Source organism: Theropithecus gelada, chromosome 8 (assembly GCF_003255815.1).
Source record: "Theropithecus gelada isolate Dixy chromosome 8, Tgel_1.0, whole genome shotgun sequence".
In the NCBI taxonomy this organism is placed as follows: Eukaryota; Metazoa; Chordata; class Mammalia; order Primates; family Cercopithecidae; genus Theropithecus; species Theropithecus gelada.
This window is the reverse complement of record NC_037676.1, coordinates 114,413,385-114,434,204: the sequence shown is the minus strand read 5'-3', so window position 1 is coordinate 114,434,204 and position 20,820 is coordinate 114,413,385. Positions and strand designations below refer to the sequence as shown.

At 35.4% G+C, this 20,820-nt stretch overlaps 1 protein-coding gene across 1 annotated transcript in view; it reads left to right on the top strand.

The window, feature by feature from the left end:
* Positions 1-20,820, top strand: part of CSMD3 (CUB and Sushi multiple domains 3) — a 1,234,679-nt gene that overhangs the window by 1,180,198 nt on the left and 33,661 nt on the right. Inside the window, exons 56-58 of the mRNA XM_025394338.1 lie at positions 2,763-2,939; positions 13,043-13,222; positions 15,132-15,305. Coding sequence (XP_025250123.1) covers positions 2,763-2,939; positions 13,043-13,222; positions 15,132-15,305 — 531 coding nt within the window. The remainder of the gene's footprint in view (positions 1-2,762; positions 2,940-13,042; positions 13,223-15,131; positions 15,306-20,820) is intronic.

Sequence of the window (20,820 nt, the reverse complement as noted above, 5' to 3'; positions counted from 1 at the left end):
AAAACATAATCATATATACATATATGCATATATAGATATCAGTTTCTATTTTTTGGTGGTGGACTTTTAAGCAATCTTTACTTTCTTCCTTATACTTTTTGTTTTATCATTTTAGAAATGACTACTTATTACTTTGATACAAGAAAACAAATGGTACCATGATTTTTAAAATAAGAGTTCTCTCTAGCAACAAAAGAAAAGCAAACATATATACTTCCTATAAAGATGCATCACAAAAAATATTCAATTAACAAACATGTGTTATGTTTCAGCTTATTTCCTAGCCTGAATATGATTCAATGCTTTTATTATATGCTATCAGCATAATTCTTAGGAACTTGTACTAGATGAACAATCTGCTATTAACTAACTTTGTGAGATTGGGCAAGTTACTTAATCTTTCTGTGCCTCAGTTTACTATTAAGAAATCGTGGTGATGTTAACACTAACTCAGAGCATTTTTGTGACAAGTACATAATTTTGGAAAAGTTGTGGCTGTGACATATTAAGTGCTTAATGAATCTAAAAAAAAAAATGGTAACTCTCTTTTGTATTAGTTTATGTCTGTTGACTGCTGAAAAATGACTCTTGTGAGAAGAGATGGTTTGGTTGACTAGTACTAAATGTAAATGCAGGTTTATTCACAGGCAACAATAAATCCTTTTTCTCCTAAATGTCAATATTGCAGAGGCAAGGTAGTTGTTGTTTCTTTTCATTGTATCCACTGGGCTTTAAGCATTCACTCATCATAGATGACACGCTTACCTTGTTTCATTTTAAGTTAATTTTACTTGTGCTTAGTTCAAATAAAATGTCTGGCCTGGGGCGGTGGCTCAAGCCTGTAATCCCAGCACTTTGGGAGGCTGAGGCAGGCGGATCACGAGGTCAGGAGATCGACATCATCCTGGCTAACACGGTGAAAACCCGTCTCTACTAAAAATACAAAAAACTAGCCGGGCGAGGTGGCGGGCGCCTGTAGTCCCAGCTACTCGGAGGCTGAGGCAGGAGAATGGCGTGAACCCGGGAGGCGGAGGTTGCAGTGAGCCAAGATCGTACCACTGCACTCCAGCCTGGGCCACAGAGCGAGACTCTGTCTCAAAAAAAAAAAAAAAAAAAAAAAAAAAACCCAGATCTGGATAGATGAAATTTATGTATTAGGTGTGGAGAAATTAAAGTCAAGAGAACAGAAACAACAGTATGATTTGGCCATATATTGAAACCACCCTGATTAAAGAAATTCTTGATTTTTATTGTGTGGAAATTTGACCCTGCCTAGGTCTCTATTTCAAAATAAAAATTACATGACATTTTAAAACAAAGATGATATTATCTCAAATCCTTCTTGTATTGTGTCAAGCTGCATATGGATCATGATATATAACAAGTAAATATGACCAAAATTTTATTTTAGGCAGGCACTAATGCATTTAGAAGAAAGTAATTATGCTTAACAACGAAGTAAAAATGTCTGCTATTATCATAGGTTCTGCTTAAAATATTATCTAGAGTTTGATTTTTATGTAAAATGAGTAAGGTTCTTGCCTACACATGCATACACACACACATAGCAGTTATACAAATGATAGGCAAATAGAAATATTTAAGATGCAGCAAGGAATGTAGATGGCATTTTCTGAAATTATAATCGTATTTCATATTCATAAAAGCCTTCACTTCTGTAAGGTACTAAAATGCCTTCTGATATTACAATAAAATTAAGCATTACATTTATATATTGTTGCTTTTAAGATAGATAGTTTAGGCCGGGCGCGGTGGCTCAAGCCTGTAATCCTAGCACTTTGGGAGGCCGAGACGGGCGGATCACGAGGTCAGGAGATCGAGACCATCCTGGCTAATACGGTGAAACCCCGTCTCTACTAAAAAATACAAAAAACTAGCCGGGCGAGGTGGCGAGCGCCTGTAGTCCCCGCTACTCGGGAGGCTGAGCCAGGAGAATGGCCTAAAACCCGGGAGGCGGAGCTTGCAGTGAGCAGAGATCCAGCCACTGCACTCCAGCCTGGGTGACAGAGCGAGACTCCGTCTCAAAAAAAAAAAAAAAAAAAAAGATAGATAGTTTAAAATTAACATATCATTGTTGACAAATAGGTAAACATATATATAAAAAGTTAATCATAAAAAGACATTTGTGTTTGTACCTTTTATTTATAATATATTGAAACAATGAAAACGATTACTAAAATTTCATTACTTTGTTTTTACTCAGTTTGGTTTTGGTACTCTGGTCTAGAAATAAAATGTATACGTTTTAATTCAAAACAGTTATGTACTTATATAAACAAAAATATACATGGATGCTTATAATATTAAAATTGTGTATCTGTCTTTTCTGAAATATCAGTGTAATAAATCTCTGTTGCATCTCATCACTCATTGTTACATGTCTTCCAGTTTTACATGAGTTGCTCCTTAGGCAGAGATTCTTATAATCCTTCTCTAAAAGACTTTGTGATACCTGAAGTCAATACAGTACTCCTTGAATAATTATTTTACTCCGTAGAGTTTTTACTGAAGCTGCTAAAAAAACTTAAGAAAATGTTATAATTTGGATCCCAGTAATTAAGCTAATAAAATTAACACACATTCATCTTGAATTTCAACTACCTAGATACTTTACTGCTTATTTTAGAGGTTTTTATTGTTTCTTTGAATAATTTGAGATAATAGTTTAGTCATTAACTTTTTTGGGAAGAATTTCTAATTGCATTATTTTTATATATACTCTTAAACACTTTGTTTTATAGCTGTGCAGTGTGGTAACCCAGGAACCACAGCCAATGGGAAAGTCTTCCGAATTGATGGCACAGCATTTCCCAGTTCAGTCATTTATTCCTGCATGGAGGGATACATCCTTTCTGGACCTTCAGTTAGACAGTGCACAGCCAATGGAACATGGTCTGGAACTTTGCCTAACTGTACAAGTAAGTATATTCTCAATATTTAAAAATCATTAGTTATCTGAAAGTATTTATGAGTATATAAGTATTTTTGTATGTTTTGTAATTAATAAAACCATGTAAGGTTTTAAACATTTGGACTGCCTTTCAGATTAAAGGATTATAGTAGTTATTGTGGCTAGAGTGTACACTAATGACTTTAGGATAAGTTGGCTTATCAAGGTACTACATTAACTGGCAGTGGAAAGAGAGGTCAGAGGAAGTCAGCACTAATAAATGTAATTTAACAGAATTTTGAGAACAATGATGATTTATAGCTGTAATTAAAATTAAAAATAGAATGGATGCAATTTTATTTTGTTGATATAACACATATTAATAGCAAAATTGGTTTTCAAAAGGCATACTGATTCTTTATGGGTTCTTGCACTGTTACAGGGAGTCTCAATAGCTGATTTGTTCTCTTGATATGTTAAAAATAGATGGCACTTTGGCCGGGCGCGGTGGCTTACGCCTGTAATCCCAGCACTTTGGGAGGCCAAGGCAGGCGGATCACAAGGTCAGGAGATCGAGACCACGGTGAAACCCCGTCTCTACTAAAAATACAAAAAATTAGCCGGGCGCGGTGGCGGGCGCCTGTAGTCCCAGCTACTCAGGAGGCTGAGGCAGGAGAATGGCATGAACCCGGGAGGCCGAGCTTGCAGTGAGCCGAGATTGCGCCACTGCACTCCAGCCTGGGCGACAGAGCGAGACTCTGTCTCAAAAAAAAAAAAAAAAATAGATGGCACTTTGGAGATTATCCATTATAATAAAATTATTCACTTGAAGAAATTTTTGAAAAATGTGTTTAAAAGTCTTAAAATTATACACATTAATGCTTATTTGTAGAATAAGTAGTATTTAACCAACAATAATACACAACCATTGGAAATTATGGTTGTTTATTTTTATTAAGAACTAGCACTTTTGGAGGCTGAGACGAGTGGATCACTTGAGCCCAGGAGTTTGAGATCAGCCTGGGAAACATGGCAAAAACCCTGTCTCTACAAAAAAATACAAAAATTAGTCAGGTGTGGTGGTGCATGCCTGGAGTCCCTGATACTCAGGAGGCTGAGATGAGAGGATCACCTGAGCCCAGAAAGTCAAGGATGCAGTGAACTCTGAAAGTGCCACTGCACTCCAGCCTGGGTGACAGAGTGAGATCCTGTCTCAAAAGAAAAATTGTTTAGACTGTGTGTTCACAGATTCTAAGTATCATGAGAGGAGGTTACTGAAGCCTCTGCAGCAAAGGAAACTTGGGGATACTAGTGGGAGGGCCTTTTGTATTGCAATTTGGACAGAGTATATATGCTTTTGCTGACCAAATAATTACCAGAAAATTAACTGAGAAGGCAGGGCCTTGTATGGTGTGTGGTGAGATGATCTTCCTTTTTTTCTGGGCTCCTTTTGGTTTGCATTTTCTGGATGAAGGGGTCAAATGAATCTGTTGCCCTCAAAGTAATGGCATATATGCATTCCTGGAGAAAATCAGGTGTAGTTAATATCTTGCATGCAAAGTTTGTGTGCAATGTCACACAAGGGCTGTTGAGATACCCATGTATATTGTATCTCTTCAAAAGTGAAAACAAACTATGCTTGGGAAGCTGTTGAAATAAGCACTGAATAGAACGTATTCACTAAACCTATAATAGCAAAATATTTTCCAGTTATTGATAGGAACCAGCAACTTCAGTAATATTGATATGCAAGTCTTAATCAGGGGCATCAGGGTATTTAGGCTGTGGTAATCCACTTTCCCATGCCATTTATTTTTATCAGATTTAAACAGTGAACAAATTGGACTATTTAAAGTGATGGCAGTAGGAACAATAGTTGTTTCCTTCAGTAGGTGTTATTTGATGGTTCTTAATTACTGTAGACCTTGTTTTAATCTAAGTTGGGCTGTATTAACTATTATAATCAGAAGGACAGGTCTAAGCGGCTCCATTTTGCCAAGCTAATTGTAAATGCCAGATAATTAATATTAATTTATTACTAATTGGTTCAAAATGTCCATATCAGATGCTTTAGGCCAATGGGCACTCTGACCATGAGGAATTTAGGCAAAGCAATAGTTTCAATGTTTAAGGTGATACGTACATGTTTGCCTTCTGTTTTATGTTTGGTAACTCCTCTAAAGTACAGAAGACATGTTGTACATTCAGTGTTTTCTCCTCATATAGCTGTAATTTGAGGCCTGGTATCTATTAAGGCCACAAAGATTTTTTAAGTACTACATATCAGACAGAATATGTTAATTTAAAACCCGTATTGTAGAGATGTGAAATCCAATTCATGTTCTTTTATCTTTCTGTTGAATAACTATTTTAGAAAATTTTGTATTTTCAATGAGTCCAGTTGTAGATCTTTATGTCAATTTTTGTTTCTTCTCCCTGTATCCTCGTGTTTATTGTTGTTGTTGTTGTTGGGGGGGGGTGGAGTTATAAGATACACTTCAGGAAGAAGGACCATCTTCTCTACTCTGTCCATATTTACAAGTATCTTCCTCCAGAGAGTTCCAAATCACTATTTTAAATGTTGGGGGTCTCCCACAGGGCAGTTGTTACTTTATTGGGTGTAGGGACTCCAGGCTTAAGTCAGGTTTGAATTAAGCCCACAGCTGTGCTATGGGATGACATGGGTGTTCTTCATCTATAACTCTGAGAACCAGAATCTTTTTGATGACAGACACATAGACAGTAGCAACAACAACAAAGGTATTACAAGGTTCCTACTGAGCCATCTGTCTTTAGATGTGAAGCAAAGAGAGAGGTTTCAGTAGAAATTAAAACAGCCTAAACTTCTATAATTAAAGAATCTAGCATAGTGATAGTGTTTATATGTGGTGATCAAATTAAATTAGAACCAGTGCCTCAGATTCCTTCTCATTAATTTGCAATGAAAGTAAATTTAAATATATGATTGGTAGAATCATATTATTTTGGGGATTGTCCTAGACTCACATTGCCTAGATCAAGAAACTCAGGCATTAAAGCATTTAAAGCATTTCCTAACTACTGGCAGAGCTCAACACTAAACAATAATTTCATCCATATTTCACATATATAGATGAAATTTTCCATTCATGTTAATTATTCTCTATACCCACTAGAAGGCTAATTTCAAGTGTAAATATGTTTTTAATAAATTTTGATTTGTTATAATTGCCTTTGTAGACACAATTTTTATGGTTGCTATATGCCAGGACTTTATAAATTTTATGGTTACTATATGCCAGTTACTATATGAATTTGAAATAAATTATATGAGGTATCCCAGTTACTATATGAATTTGAATTAAATTAATGAGGTATGCAAAAACTTTAAAGTAGCTGAACTTTTCAAACCAACATCTTAATAGCAATTTTTAGAAAACCTGAATGTCTTAGTCTATTTGTGCTGCTATAATAAAATTCCTGAGAGGGGTTAAATATTAAAGAACAAACATTTATTTCTTAAAATTCTGGAGGCTGAGAAGTCCAAGATCAAGGTGCCAGCAGATCCTGTGTCTGGTGAGGGCTACTTGTTGCTTCTAAGATGGCACCTTGTTGCCGTGTCCTCACATGATAAAAGGGGTGCATGTTATGCCCTGACTGGCAGAAGGTAAAAGAGCACAAAGGGGCCTAGCTATTAATAACGCCCTCCCACACTTTCAGAAGGCACTAACCTTATTTGTGAGGAGAGGGCCCTCATGACTTAATAACTTCCTAAAGTCCCTACCTTTTAATACTATTGAATTGGGGGTTAAATTAGCACATGAATTTTGAGGACACATTAAAACCATAGCACTAAAGAAGCAAAGCCTTTATTCCTTTTATGCTAATTGTTTTATTTCTTCTCATAAATAATAATATCTGTTATTGAGTGCTTACCATTTGTTCATATTTCTGCTGATTTACATAATTATCTGCATTATTACAACAAATCTATAAGATATATACTATTACCTTTTTATTTCACATTCAAATAAATGGTTCCTTAGAGAGGAAACTACTTTCCTCCCATGTGTTTCCATGGGAACACAGCTAGTAACTGTAGAATCTAAGATTTAAACCCAAGTCTGTTTCACTCAAGAATCCATGTTCTTGAGTATACTTTTATCTCTTCTTCTGTATTTTTCTCCACTTAGTTTTCTTACTTTATTCTCTGTCTTTACTACAATGGTCAAATATATATGACATACTGTAATAAATAGAACATTGGTAATAAGGCATGTGAAAATGTCTCATTAATTTATGACCAATTTCTCTAAAAAATTTCTAATTTCTGTTTTCTCTGCATTTACCAATTTGGATTTTGCAAAATTACATCATTTCTTAATGAAACGACCATTCATAAAATTTGTTTTTGTTAAACAATACTTCCAGTTTAACATTACAGTTTCTTCTTTATTATCAATGTTATTTTTGTCAAATATACAAAGCAAATGTAATGTAAGTCAATAAACAAGTCTGCAGATCTCACAAGAGATGAGATATTTTAATGTGATGAGTCAAAGCAAGTGAGCAAGAGTGCTCGTTGAATCTCATACATAATCACTGACAAAGAGGATCTACTAGCTTTATGACAAAATCGGTTCAAAGAGAGAAAATCAGCAAGACTGATTATATGATAAATGTTTCAATGTAGGGTGATTTGAGCATAAAAGAATAAATAGAGGCCCTTGAGAAAATTAATAATGCCTTTAAAATATAGTTAAACTATGTGGTGAAAACAAAATATAAAGACTTCAATTTTATTTGGATTTCTTTTTACTTTTTGATCATAAGATTTTGGTCACTTTAAGAGGTTTTTGATTGTTTTTACCTTGGCTAGTTATCCTTGGGCAATTAGTTCCTCCTGAGTAATGAAAAATCAGAGGAATAATCCAATTTTTAGCTTTTCAAAAATCTTTAACTTATATTAGAGCAATTGCTTTTCTAAAATACCTTTAAAAATAAAGTAGAAAGATAATTGTTAGTATATAATGGAATTGGATTTTTTATAGATTCAGTTAATAAAAAATAATTTAAACAAAACTTACTATCATTGGTCACTTTGCCAGGAACTGAGAAGACATAGTTCAGTCGGTAAGGTATCTGTTCCCTAATATTTCACAGACCAGTGAGATAACGTTGGCATTCCAAGCATTTTTGACCTTTGAGAATTTCCCACTGGAGTTATTTGCAACTGTACCTTTTCATTTGCTTGACTGTCCAGCAGTAACACACACACACACACACACACACACACACACACACACACACACACACCCCTCTGTTTTTTAGAAATTCGAGTTCAATTAAATGTGGTAATATGTCAGCTGTGATTTTCCTTGTTCATTTCAATGATTTCATAAACATTTTTGGAATATATATGATTTAATAATAATGATAAAGTCTCCAATCCCCTATGCTTGGCCATAGTAGAGATGTTGTTGTTAAAAGCATAAACTTTTACTCATCTAAATTCTACCTGCTGTTATTCAACTGGCTTCAGACTATACGTGAGTTGGGAAATTGCAAGTCTAATTAATCTATCTCTAAAAGTATGCCTCACAAGCAAAATCTTTTCCCTTTTCTCAACACTCATTGTTTGTAATTCCAGACATGCCCTCATTAAGCCCACTACCAGTGGTGGAAGGAGAAGTTTCCTCAGAATAACTAGTTGCCTCCTGGGTGGGTAAAATATTGTATCTTGAAATCAAGATCATGCATTCAAATGTTATGCACACTTTGACAAAGGAATTATAAATGTGAAGAAACATGCACAGAACTAAACCAAACTAGAAGGAAAACATATATGCCATAATACCAGATAGCTCAAATCAATACCTTGATTAAAAATGTAGTGAAGTTATTTTCTATGATGTTCAGACATAGAAGATATAGTAAGTACATGTAATTACTCTTTCAAAAATACATTTTTTTTTGTCAGTACAAAATGCTTTGGGATATTAATTATAAGAGGATCCTTAACTTTCAATGTCTAACAGGCAGTACCACCTCTGTTACCTAAAGCCCATCATATACAGAGTGCATATGGTGTTTTGGGAAAGAGACACAAACAGTGCTGGGGCAGGGCTTGCCAAGTAGAGTAAGAATTAGCTTTCTGGTCTAAAAAGACATGCTCTTATTCATTTTCTTGGATGATATTTTTAGAAACTGACTGGACTTCTGCTTCCAAAATTACCGATGCCCAGCACCCTGCATCTGGGAAGTCTTGTTCCTTTGGGCTAAAGACACCATATTTAATCAGGTCCAGGTGATAAATGAATCTAAGTCTTCTTTTTCCAAATAACCACTATAGAAATGCCCCTGAGTGAATTTTTGTCACAAATCTGAAAATTCTCAGAGATGTTTTTCCAATAGAGGACAGGTCAGGAAGATGGGGTTAGTCTTACACAAGAGAGGGCTGGGGATATTCCAGCATAAAACTGAGTGAAGTGAAGATAAAAAGTAATCTAAATCTCTTCAAGGAGTGTGAGCTATTCCTCAGTGCAGCGGCTCTCAACTGGAGAGGATTTTGCTTCCCAGGGGACATTCGGAAATGTTTGAAGATACTTTTTGATGGTCACAGTGCAGGGGGAGGGGGTGCTTTTGTATCTAGCAGGTAGATGCCAGAGATATATCGCAGAACATTCTACAATGCACAGAGCAGCCCCTCACAACCAAGAATTATTTGACTGAAATTGTCAATAGGTTCAAGCTTAAGGTAGAGAAACCCCACCTTTTGAGATCCAAAGAAGAAACCAACTTTTGAATATGGAGATTATGTAAAATCAAAAGCATTATGAGAGGAATGGTTTAGCCATCTTTCTGGAACTTCATTTTGCTACAGTAGAACACTGTTCTGGTCTTGAAGCTAGAAATCTGGCAGAGCTCATACATGTGTAATGATGCTCAAGCAAGCATGTTCATTGCTCCATTGTCTGTAATAGAAAAACAATGGAATAACTCAAACTCCAGTCCATAGGGATTTGGTTGCATAAATTATATTGCATGGGATTAATATGCCATTAAAATAGTATGCTTGTCTATGTATATTAATAGTTACATGCAAAAATATCCATTAGATATTGAATGAAAAACTGAATTCTGTGAAAAAAGTAACGTGATTTCATTTGATTTTAAAATGCACATTTATAATGCTTGTATAAGAAGTTAAAAGAGAAAGTAGTTTTAAAGCGGCATAGATTAACTAGAATTACCACAATTATGTTTTATTTGTAGCATAGAGTTTATTTACTTGGATTTATCATAAATGATGCCAGATGGGCATCAATTACATATAGGCCAAAGAGAAACCTCCCACAAAACAAATTCAGACCTTTCAAATAATTTATGTGTTTTTGAGAATTTGAGCTGACAACTTAACGATTCCTTTACATACTCATTCATTTATTTATCCTTCAAACAGATATTTAATCTCTTATGATGAATCACACACTAGATGAGACTCTTAAGAAAACAGCATACAAGAGTCAAAATATCTGCCTTTATGGAGTTTATTGGCGTGTTTGTGTGAGAGAGATGTGTGTTTAGGAAGGTCGATGATCTTCTTATCATGCAATGGTATCTCTGAATTTGTTGTCATGCGACGATATCTCTGAATTTTAGGGTGAAGGCCTAAAGAGTTACTATTCTAAGGTTTTTTCCTGAAAAAACCAAAAGCCTTTTTTTGGTTGTTGCTGAAAACAAGCTGGTAGTGAATGAATTGGCTTGCAGAGCAGGTGCTGTTTACAAAGACTGTTGCTCTTGGAAACTGCCCCTTTGACTAGCCTTTGCTTCAATAGAAAGTCACCAAACAAACCCTTCTAAAGCTTTTGTTGTCAGGCATTTCATTCATGGTGCTGCCATGATGTGCAGAACTCTTTCTTCGTGCATCTGTAAAATAAACGGTCTGTCCTCTCTTTTGGTGGCTGCATCTCAGCTCATGTGTCCTATGACCAGGCTGGCTGTTTCTCCTTGCCAAGATTCTAATGCAATCTGGAAAGCACTGCCCAGAAAACAACAACACTTTATAGGTGCTCTCTTTAATTTCCTCTTCCTAATTAAAAATCTTGGTTATAAATATAAAATAATATAATATATTGAAGGCTTATACTTATTTTTACATTGTTGTAAATTTTTAAACTGTAAAAAGAGATAATATATTGTCAGTAAATGAGTAGGATTATTTGATTTTCTGTCCAACTCAGTTGTATCATTAAAAAAAAATATCTTTTTACTCCCCAATAATCATAGCAAAGAAAGCAGTCCTGAATATAAAACTCTATTATGATTGAGTTTGATTATATTGTTTCTCTATTTGATGAAAGAAACACTCAAAGAGTTTAATTTCATCAGACTATCTTAAGGGCTCCAAAAGTTACGAAGTTGAATGCTCTGAACGATGTTCTTTAATTTAAATGCCATTTGCATAATCTTAAAACTTCTCAGAATCAACAGAATAGAATATAAAAGGAATCTTGACATTAATAACTCTTAATGGTAACATAATAAATACTATGTAACTAAGGCGTTATTAAGGTTTTCCATGCCTTAATTCATTCTTAGTCTTTAATCCTGGATCTCCAAAATATTGGGAAAAGTGAATTTTAAAAAGAGAGAAAAAGGAGTAGACAGAGAGAGAGAGAGTAAGAGCGAGAGCGAGAGCGAGAGAGAGAGAGAGAGAGGAGAGAGAGAGAGAGAGAGAGAGAGAGAGAATAACCCAGATTTACCTAGAGAAATTACCCTTTTATGAACCAAAAGATTTAGCAGACTAAAAGGCATATAAGTATACTACAGTTTTTTATCTCCAGAAAATAAAGTGTAACTTGTACTTCTTGTTTTCTTAGCTGCCAGAAAGTTTTTAGCCAATTTGCTGCCCAAATTATGCTTAAATCCTGTGCCTCAAAACAGTTAGCACTTGTGTGACATATATAATCTTTGTTATGTTTGAATCTTATGTTTGTATTTAAACAAAACACATTTTTAATAAAATGGTTATTTGTGTTTCTAAACTGTCTCAAGTCTTTCTGAAACATTTTGGGTGGCATTCTAAAGAAATGATAATATTATATATGTACTCACACTCACGGGCATGAGACCAGCGCAATTCATAGAACCTCATGCTCAGAAGAGTCTTCTGCTTATAGTTTAATGCTCTGTGATAACCATCTCAAAATTCTTAATAATTTTATCTTCAAATCAACGTTTTGTAATTGAAGTCCACTGGAACAGTGGAGCATATGCTGAGGGCTTGGAGCTTCTGTTCATGTGCAGTCTGCCTTGTTGCCTTCTTTCTTGTGTCCTTGAGATGGGTCTAGACCTTTTACTTCCAACAACGTGGTGCCCCTGGCCCTGCATGGCCTCCCCATTTCCATCCCTGCTCTGGAAAATGTGACACCCCCACCCAGCTCATCCATTGTATCACCAGTAAAGAGAAGTTCACATTGCACTGTTGTCCTACCTCCTTTTAGGGATTGAATGCAAACGTGGGATGGTCAGAGTTGGATATATTAATGGAGTCTTGGGGCAGAACAGAGCAGTGACAGTCCCTATTTGGGCCTGGAAGCACCATCACGTATTGGTCAAGGACTTGGATGGGATGGTCCCTCATACATCTGCATTTCTTATAACAAGCACATTCCAGAGTGAAGGTTGCAATTTCCTGGGGGTTGTCTTTCTGAGTGACACTGCAGAAAATATGCTCTCCATCCAGCATGCCTGATAAATTAGATATTTCAGTAGCCATATATAGGAATATGGATTTCATGTATTATGTTAGAAATCTGATTCTGCAGATTATTTTCTGTGTGGTCTTATAGTGAAGGTTAGAAGAGGTTACTGCATCAAATTCACTACAACATAATGACATATTAACCTAGCCTTTTCAGGGGCTAAATGACAGTTTCTGAACCATACGTGTAGAATCTGTAATAAGCATACCTGATCATAATCAGGAGTTGCCAGTATGTGGTTTAAATATGCTGATGTTTTACGATTTAAAATGAGCATGATAACTAATTTTCCTGCTTATATATTAAGTATGCCATATGCTTACTACTCCTTTCCATTAAATACATGCCACATTAACCATCTGCTCTTCTAATCCAATACTGACAGTAATCAGTTGTGGAGACCCAGGTATACCAGCCAATGGACTGAGATATGGAGATGATTATGTGGTTGGACAAAATGTTTCTTACATGTGCCAGCCAGGCTACACGATGGAATTGAATGGCTCCAGAATCAGGACTTGTACAATTAATGGCACATGGAGTGGAGTAATGCCAACTTGCAGAGGTATGATAATGATTTCTTCAACATTTAAAAATGGTAACCAGTACATATTTTCCTATTTTTATATACAAATTTAAAGTATACTTAATTTTTTTTAGTTCAAGGTTGCATTTATTTTTCTAGTACTAAAAATGACTGTTTTTTAAAAACGTTATTTTAATATATAGAATTTAAAATATTTTGACTAAAACATTATATCTTATTGTGAGTAATGACAATAAGCTTTAATGACCAAAAGAAGTAAAATATTATGTCCATATTCACCACTGTTATTTATATTAATTGATGAATATTTTCAAAAGAATATAACCTTGATGAATTGTAACTGTAATTTGCTGATCCACTTGGGTCAAGTTATTCAAGGATGGGGAAAAATACTTTCCATAATTCGAGAACAGCCAGCCTGAATTATAGAAGTGTACTTTTTCTTAAATAATGGGAAAACTTGTTTTTTCATATAATACAATCTAGAATTAATCTGTTAGTCAATACAGGCATAAATTTGCTATGTTATGCTGCTTGTTTTTCCACTGGAAATATTTTTATAAATATTTTGGCCAATTTTTATGATTACTTATAGAATACTGTACATGCAATGTCAGACAACTTATTGTTTTATAATAATTAGATTTTTAATAATTAAGATTTTTCATTTAGATTTCTATTTAAATGTTTGTGAATTAATAGTTTAATATCTTACTGACCTATAATGTAACAAAATTAATAATTTCAATGTGTTTGTCTTTCCTCATTGATTAAGTTTCTGTATCAGATTACCATAAATACACAGTATATGAAAATATATGAACAGACATTTTATATTTTAGATGTTATTCTATACACTTATTAATTCATACTGATATGAATTAGATATTACTCAACTGTAAAAAGTTATTCATATATGTTTTTAGTCCTCATAATACAGTCATTCCAGCCGGGCGCGGTGGCTCAAGCCTGTAATCCCAGCACTTTGGGAGGCCGAGACGGGCGGATCACGAGGTCAGGAGATTGAGACCATCCTGGCCGACACGGTGAAACCCCGTCTCTACTAAAAAATACAGAAAACTAGCCGGGCGAGGTGGCGGGCGCCTGTAGTTCCAGCTACTCGGGAGGCTGAGGCAGGAGAATGGCGTAAACCCGGGAGGCGGAGCTTGCAGTGAGCTGAGATCTGGCCACTGCACTCCAGCCTGGGCGGCAGAGCGAGACTCCGTCTCAAAAATAATAATAATAATAATAATAATAATACAGTCATTCCTAATATTTAGATTTTGAAGTTGATACCCTTCCTTATCCTTGCATCTCTATCTTATCCAACCTGTCTTTGCTTAAAGATAACTTAAAACAATTTAAAAAAAATACATTTTTAAAAAAATTAAAAATGCGTTTATAATCCCTATAATAATAAGTTGTAACATATGAATCTAAGTGATTAAGGGAACTAACTTGGAATATTATAATAAGATATACGACCTGCATTTTCAAAAATGTCACAGAACTACTTCAAATTCCATGGTTAAGATGCTGATACTATATATAGCCAAATAACCCAAGTCTTGTCTGTCTAAAGGTCATTGGAAAATAATTTTATATAAAACCAATAATTTATCACTTACAGTATACTAGATTGAAGGTCAGTCTCTGTTTGCCTTCTCTGAGATGTCAAACAGCTTGCTATTTTGTAAGAATCTCCGACAACCGATAGCCATTATGTTGCCAAGAAAAAGTTACATCCTACAGGGATTAATTCCAGGGATGTCTCAGGAATACTACTGGGAGAATAAAACATGTCACAACGTATTGTCCTCACAAAGGTTAAATTAGCACATATGCTTCTTCTAATGATATTTATTTATATCTTTAACACTCAGGATATTTCAACAGCTGTGTCTAATTACTTTTAATGTAATTGCAGCTGTTACGTGCCCAACTCCTCCCCAGATCTCTAATGGAAGGCTGGAAGGAACAAATTTCGACTGGGGCTTTAGTATTAGCTACATCTGTTCTCCAGGCTATGAGCTCTCCTTCCCTGCTGTTTTGACCTGTGTAGGGAACGGTACCTGGAGTGGTGAAGTACCGCAGTGCTTACGTAAGTACGATTTCAAGTGACAACTGTTACTTAAATTTTTCAAATTTTTCTAGCGCAAATATGAGATTGTTAAGCTTCCTTCAATGCCTAATCAGGGTTCAAAGAAAAATCACTATTTACTACCAATGTAGCTACTTTTCATGTAATTAAACCATTGTTTCTCCTTCTCTGATTCAAAATTTTACACTAAAAGGTTTTGTTTATAGACTTCTCTTATTTTTCAAAATTATTTCTCAAATTAAAGACAGCCTAAAATTTATTCTACTGCTTGAAAATTATTTTTATTTACGTCCTTTTTGTCTTAGCCGAATACCCTGAAATTTGTTCCCAAATCTTTTTTGGCAATAAATCCATGTCACTTCTACATATTTGTTCAAATAAAGTTCTTATGATGGCATTTGTCTGATAATGATTGGGATTATACATCTAAAATTACCAGGGTAAACATAGAGATAAAAGGGGTTTTGTTTGTTTGTTTGCCTTTTTCTTTTTCTTTTTTAACAGAGGTTGCTGTATACTATATACCTAGCAAGTGTTACTTCAAGATTAATTTGGAAGAATACAAAACAAAACAAACTCCTCTTGCAGTTTTACATAAATGATTGTAGAACATTATCTGGACAGTATAGTCATTCAGAGAGTTGTCTAGTATTATCCTGTTCCTGGTCCTATTTTCTTTCCCAGCACAGGATAGAGGAAGATTCTACCTGTCTCATGGCTTTGACATTATGCAGAGCTAACCGTCTAAGTTGCTTAGGACCCTCCAGGGTTTTCTCACCTCATTCAAATTGGAAACTAAATCCCCTATATGCTCATAGGACTTTTTTCTTGTATTCCTTTGATTTCATCATGTCTTACTACTCACCCCCTCATCCACTCTGCTCCAGAAACCCAGGCCTTCTTACTTTTCTTTGAACCCTCAGCTGTGCTTTTACAAGGGGGCTTTTATGTTCACTATTCACTTTACCTGAAAATTTCCTTTTATTCCTTCAGCTTTTTACTAAAAATTTCTCTTTTCAGTATTGCCTTCTCTGGTGCCCTTATTTGAATTTCATCACTGACATATAACACTTCCCTTCCAGGCTTTATTTATTCTCCTTAACACACTCCTTTCACTTCTTATTTTTTCTTAAGACATACTATACATTTTATTTACCTTGTTTATTTGAACTATGTCCTCTACTCAAATTTATACTCCCTGAAAGCAGAGAATTTTTTTGTTGTTGTTGTTTTATTCGCTGCTGTGGCCCTGGAATATAGCATAGTCCTTGGCAGATATAAAAACTATATTGCTATAGTAATTAAAACAGTATGGTATTGATGTGGGTATAGAAAGTAAAACAATGTTATAGAGTAGAGAACACAGAACCATTTATACATGTGTGATATATTATAGAACAAGTCAGTAGGGAAAGAATAGACATTTTAATTAATTCTGTAAGGCAATTAGTTCACACACATACACACACCCACAACAAATAAATCAGTGCCAGATTTATCAGAGATTTAAATACAAAAGTTTTAAACATTTAGAATCTGTCTAAATGACCTCAGGTTTAGAAGGAATTTCTTAAGCAAGATGCAAATGGTATAACCCACAAATGAAAAAGTGAAAAAAATCAGGTATGTTAAAATATGAAAATTTCTCATTATCAGAGACCAATCACAGACTTGTACAATGTAATCAATATGTGTGAAAACAATGACAATATTTAGAATGTATATCAAGGCAATACAACAAAAATGGTCAAAATACCTGGACAGCTATTTCCTCTCAGGAGACTGAAAAAAATATTACACAATATCAAATATTAGTGAGGATATGGAACAATTCATAAACCTCTATAGACTCATGATGGGTATGTAAATTGACACAGCCATTTGCAAAACTAGTTGCTATTATTTAGTAAAGTTAAAGACTTGCAGAGTCTATTGCCAAGAAATTTTGTTTTTAAATGTATGCCCTACTGGAATGTTCATACATGTGCATGAGGAAATATGTTCAAGAATATTGTTATCAGCATTCTTTTTAGCAATAAAATAAAAATAATAGTGCCTATATATACATATACACACATACATATATGCCATACACACAAATACACACATGCACACACATGAATGTAAATTACCAATAAATGTATATAAATGAGAAACCTAGAATTCAGGATGAGAGAAACTATGCTATCCTGGGCCTAGGAAAAGGGATGCTTTCTGTGTGGTGCCTACAAAGATTTTTTTCTTTTTTTTATACTTTAAGTTCTGGGTTACATGTGCAGAATGTGCAGTTTTGTTACCTAGGTATACATGTGCCATGGCGGTTTGCTGCACCCATCAACCCATCACATACATTAGGTATTTCTCCTAATGCTGTGCCTTCCCAGACCCTGAACCTCCAACAGGCCCCGGTGTGTGATGTTTACTTCCCTGGGTCTATGTGTTCTCATTCTTCAACTCCCACTTATGAATGAGAACATGCGTTGTTTGGTTTTGTGTTCTTGTGTTAATTTGCTGAGAATGATGGTTTCCAACTTTATCCATGTCCCTGCAAAGGACATGAATGCATCCTTTTTTATGACTGCATAGTATTCCATGGTGTATATTTGCCACATTTTCTTTATCCAGTCTATCACTGATAGACATCTAGGTTGGTTCCAAGTCTTTGCTGTTGTGAATAGTGCCATAATAAACATACGTGTGCCTGTGTCTTTATAGTAGAATGCTTTATAATGTTTGGCTATATACCCAGTAATGGGATTGCTAAGTCAAGTCTTTTTTTTGAGACGAAGTCTCACTCTGTACCCCAGGCTGGAGTACAGTGGCACGATCTCGGCTCACTTCAAGCTCTGCCTCCCAGGTTCAGGCCATTCTCCTGACTCAGCCTGCCAAGTAGCTGGGATTACAGGCACCCACCACCATGCCAGGCTAAAATTTTTGTATTTTTAGTAGAGATAGGGTTTCACTGTGTTAGCCAGGATGGTCTCAATCTCCTGACCTTGTGATCTGCCCACCTTGTCCTCCCAAAGTGCTGGGATTACAGGTGTGAGCCACCGCACCCAGCCGTCAAATGGTATTTCTAGTTCTAGATGCTTGAGGAATCACCACACTGTCTTCCACAGTGGTTGAACGAATTTACATTCCCACCAACAGTGTAAAAGCATTCCTGTTTCTCCACATCCTCTCCAGCATCTGTCGTTTCCTGACTTTTTAATGATCGCCATTCTAACTGGTGTGAGATGATACCTCATTGTGGTTTTGATTTGCATTTCTCTAATGACCAGTGATAATGAGCTTTTTTCTGTATGTTTGTTGGCTGCATAAATGTCTTATTTTGAAAAGTAGCTGTTCATATCCTTTGTCTACTTTTTTAAGGGTTTTTTTTTTTTTTTCTTCTTGTTAATTTGTTTAAGTTCTTTGTAGATTCTGGATATTAACCCTTTGTCATACGAATAGATTGCAAACATTTTCTCCCATTCTCTACATTGTCTGTTCACTCTGATGACAGTTTCTTTTGTTGTTCAGAAGCTCTGTAGTTTAATTAGATTCCATTTGTCAAATTTGGCTTTTGTTTCCATTGCTTTTGGTGTTTTAGACATGAAGTCTTTGCACCATGCCTCTGTCCTGAATCGTATTGCCTAGGTTTTCTTGTAGGATTTTTATGGTTTTAGGTCTTACATTTAAGTCTTTAATATATCCTAAATTAATTTTTGTATAAGGTTTAAGGAAGGGGTCCAGTTTCAGTTTCCTGCATATGGCTCACCAGTTTTCCCTACACCATTTGTTAAATAGGGAATCTTTTCCCTACTGCTTGTTTTTGTCAGTTTTGTCAAAGATAAGATGGTTGTAGATGTGTGGTGTTATTTCTGAGGCCTCTGTTCTGTGGCATTGGTCTATATATCTGTTTTGGTACCAGTACCATGCTGTTTTGGTTACTGTAGCCTTGTAGTATAGTTTGAAGTGAGGTAACGTGATGCCTCCAGCTTTGTTCTTTTTGCTTTGGATTCTCTTGACTATGCAGGCTCTTTTTAAATTTCATATGAAGTTTAAAGTAGTTTTTCCAATTCTGTGAAGAAAGTCAGTGGTAGCTTGATGGGGATAGCATTGAATCTATAAATTACACTGGGCAGTATGGCCATTTTTACAATATCGATTCTTCTTATCCCTGAGCATGAAATGTTTTTCCATTTATTTGTGTCCTCTGTGATTTCCTTAAGCAGTGGTTTGCAGTTCTCCTTGAAGAGGTCCTTCACATCCCTTGTAAGTTCTATTCTTAGGTATTTTATTCTCTTTGTAGCAACTGTGAATGGGAGGTCACTCATTATTTCACTCTCTGTTTGTCTGTCATTGGTGTATAGGAATGCTTGTGATTCTTACACATTGATTTTGTATCCTGAGACTTTGCTGAAGTTGCTTATCAGCTTAAGGAAATTTTGGGCTGAGATGGTGGGGTTTTATAAATATACAATCATGTCATCTGCAAATGGAGACAATTTGACTTCCTGTCTTCCTATTTGAATACCCTTATTTATTTCTCTAGCCTGATTGCCCTGGACAGAACTTCCAATACTGTGTTGAATAGGAGTGGCGAGAGATGGCATCCTTGTCTTGTGCCGGTTTTCAAAGGGAATGCTTCCAGTTTTTGCCCATTCAGTATGATATTGGCTGTGGGCTTGTCATAAATAGTTGTTAATGATTACTTTTCATTTTAATTGTTTTAAAAAAGTAATTTAAAAAAGTAATTGTTTAAAAAAAGACTCCTAGTAGTCTCTTAAATGCTACTAAAAGGAGGTTTAAAAATCCAAGTTTATTCTATAGTCTTGAATTTCAGGGAAGGTTTTATTTGGACCTTAAGGCCAAGATTATGGTAGTCTATAATTAAGGTATACATGTGTTCTAGATGGCTCGGGCATGCCAAGTTTATTCTCATTGTCATGGCCGATCTCTTGTACGTTTAGAATTCCCTTTCACTCTCAAAAGTTTCTCGATTTGGATGATGCATTTTATGGGCACCCAACCTATAATCCTCTTAAGGCAACATTTATACTTAAAAGCATTTGGTTGTTGCCGTTTGTTTTCTTCAGAGGGACACAAGCTTTCAGGTGCTTAATCTGAACATTTGAAAACCGAGTACATTTGAAAATGGTTAAATTTATAACTTATATGGTTTTTTTAAACATTTTTTTATTATTATTATACTTTAAGTTGTAGGGTACATGCGTATAACGTGCAGGTTTGTTACATATGTATACTTGTGCCATGTGGGTGTGCTGCACCCATCAACTCGTCATTTACATCAGGTATAACTCCCAATGCAATCCCTCCCCACTTCCCCCTCCCCATTTTAGGCCCCAGTGTGTGATGTTCCCCTTCCTGAGTCCAAGTGATCTCATTGTTCAGTTCCCACCTATGAGTGAGAACATGCGGTGTTTGGTTTTCTGTTCTTGTGATAGTTTGCTAAGAATGATGGTTTCCAGCTGCATCCATATCCCTACAAAGGACACAAACTCATCCTTTT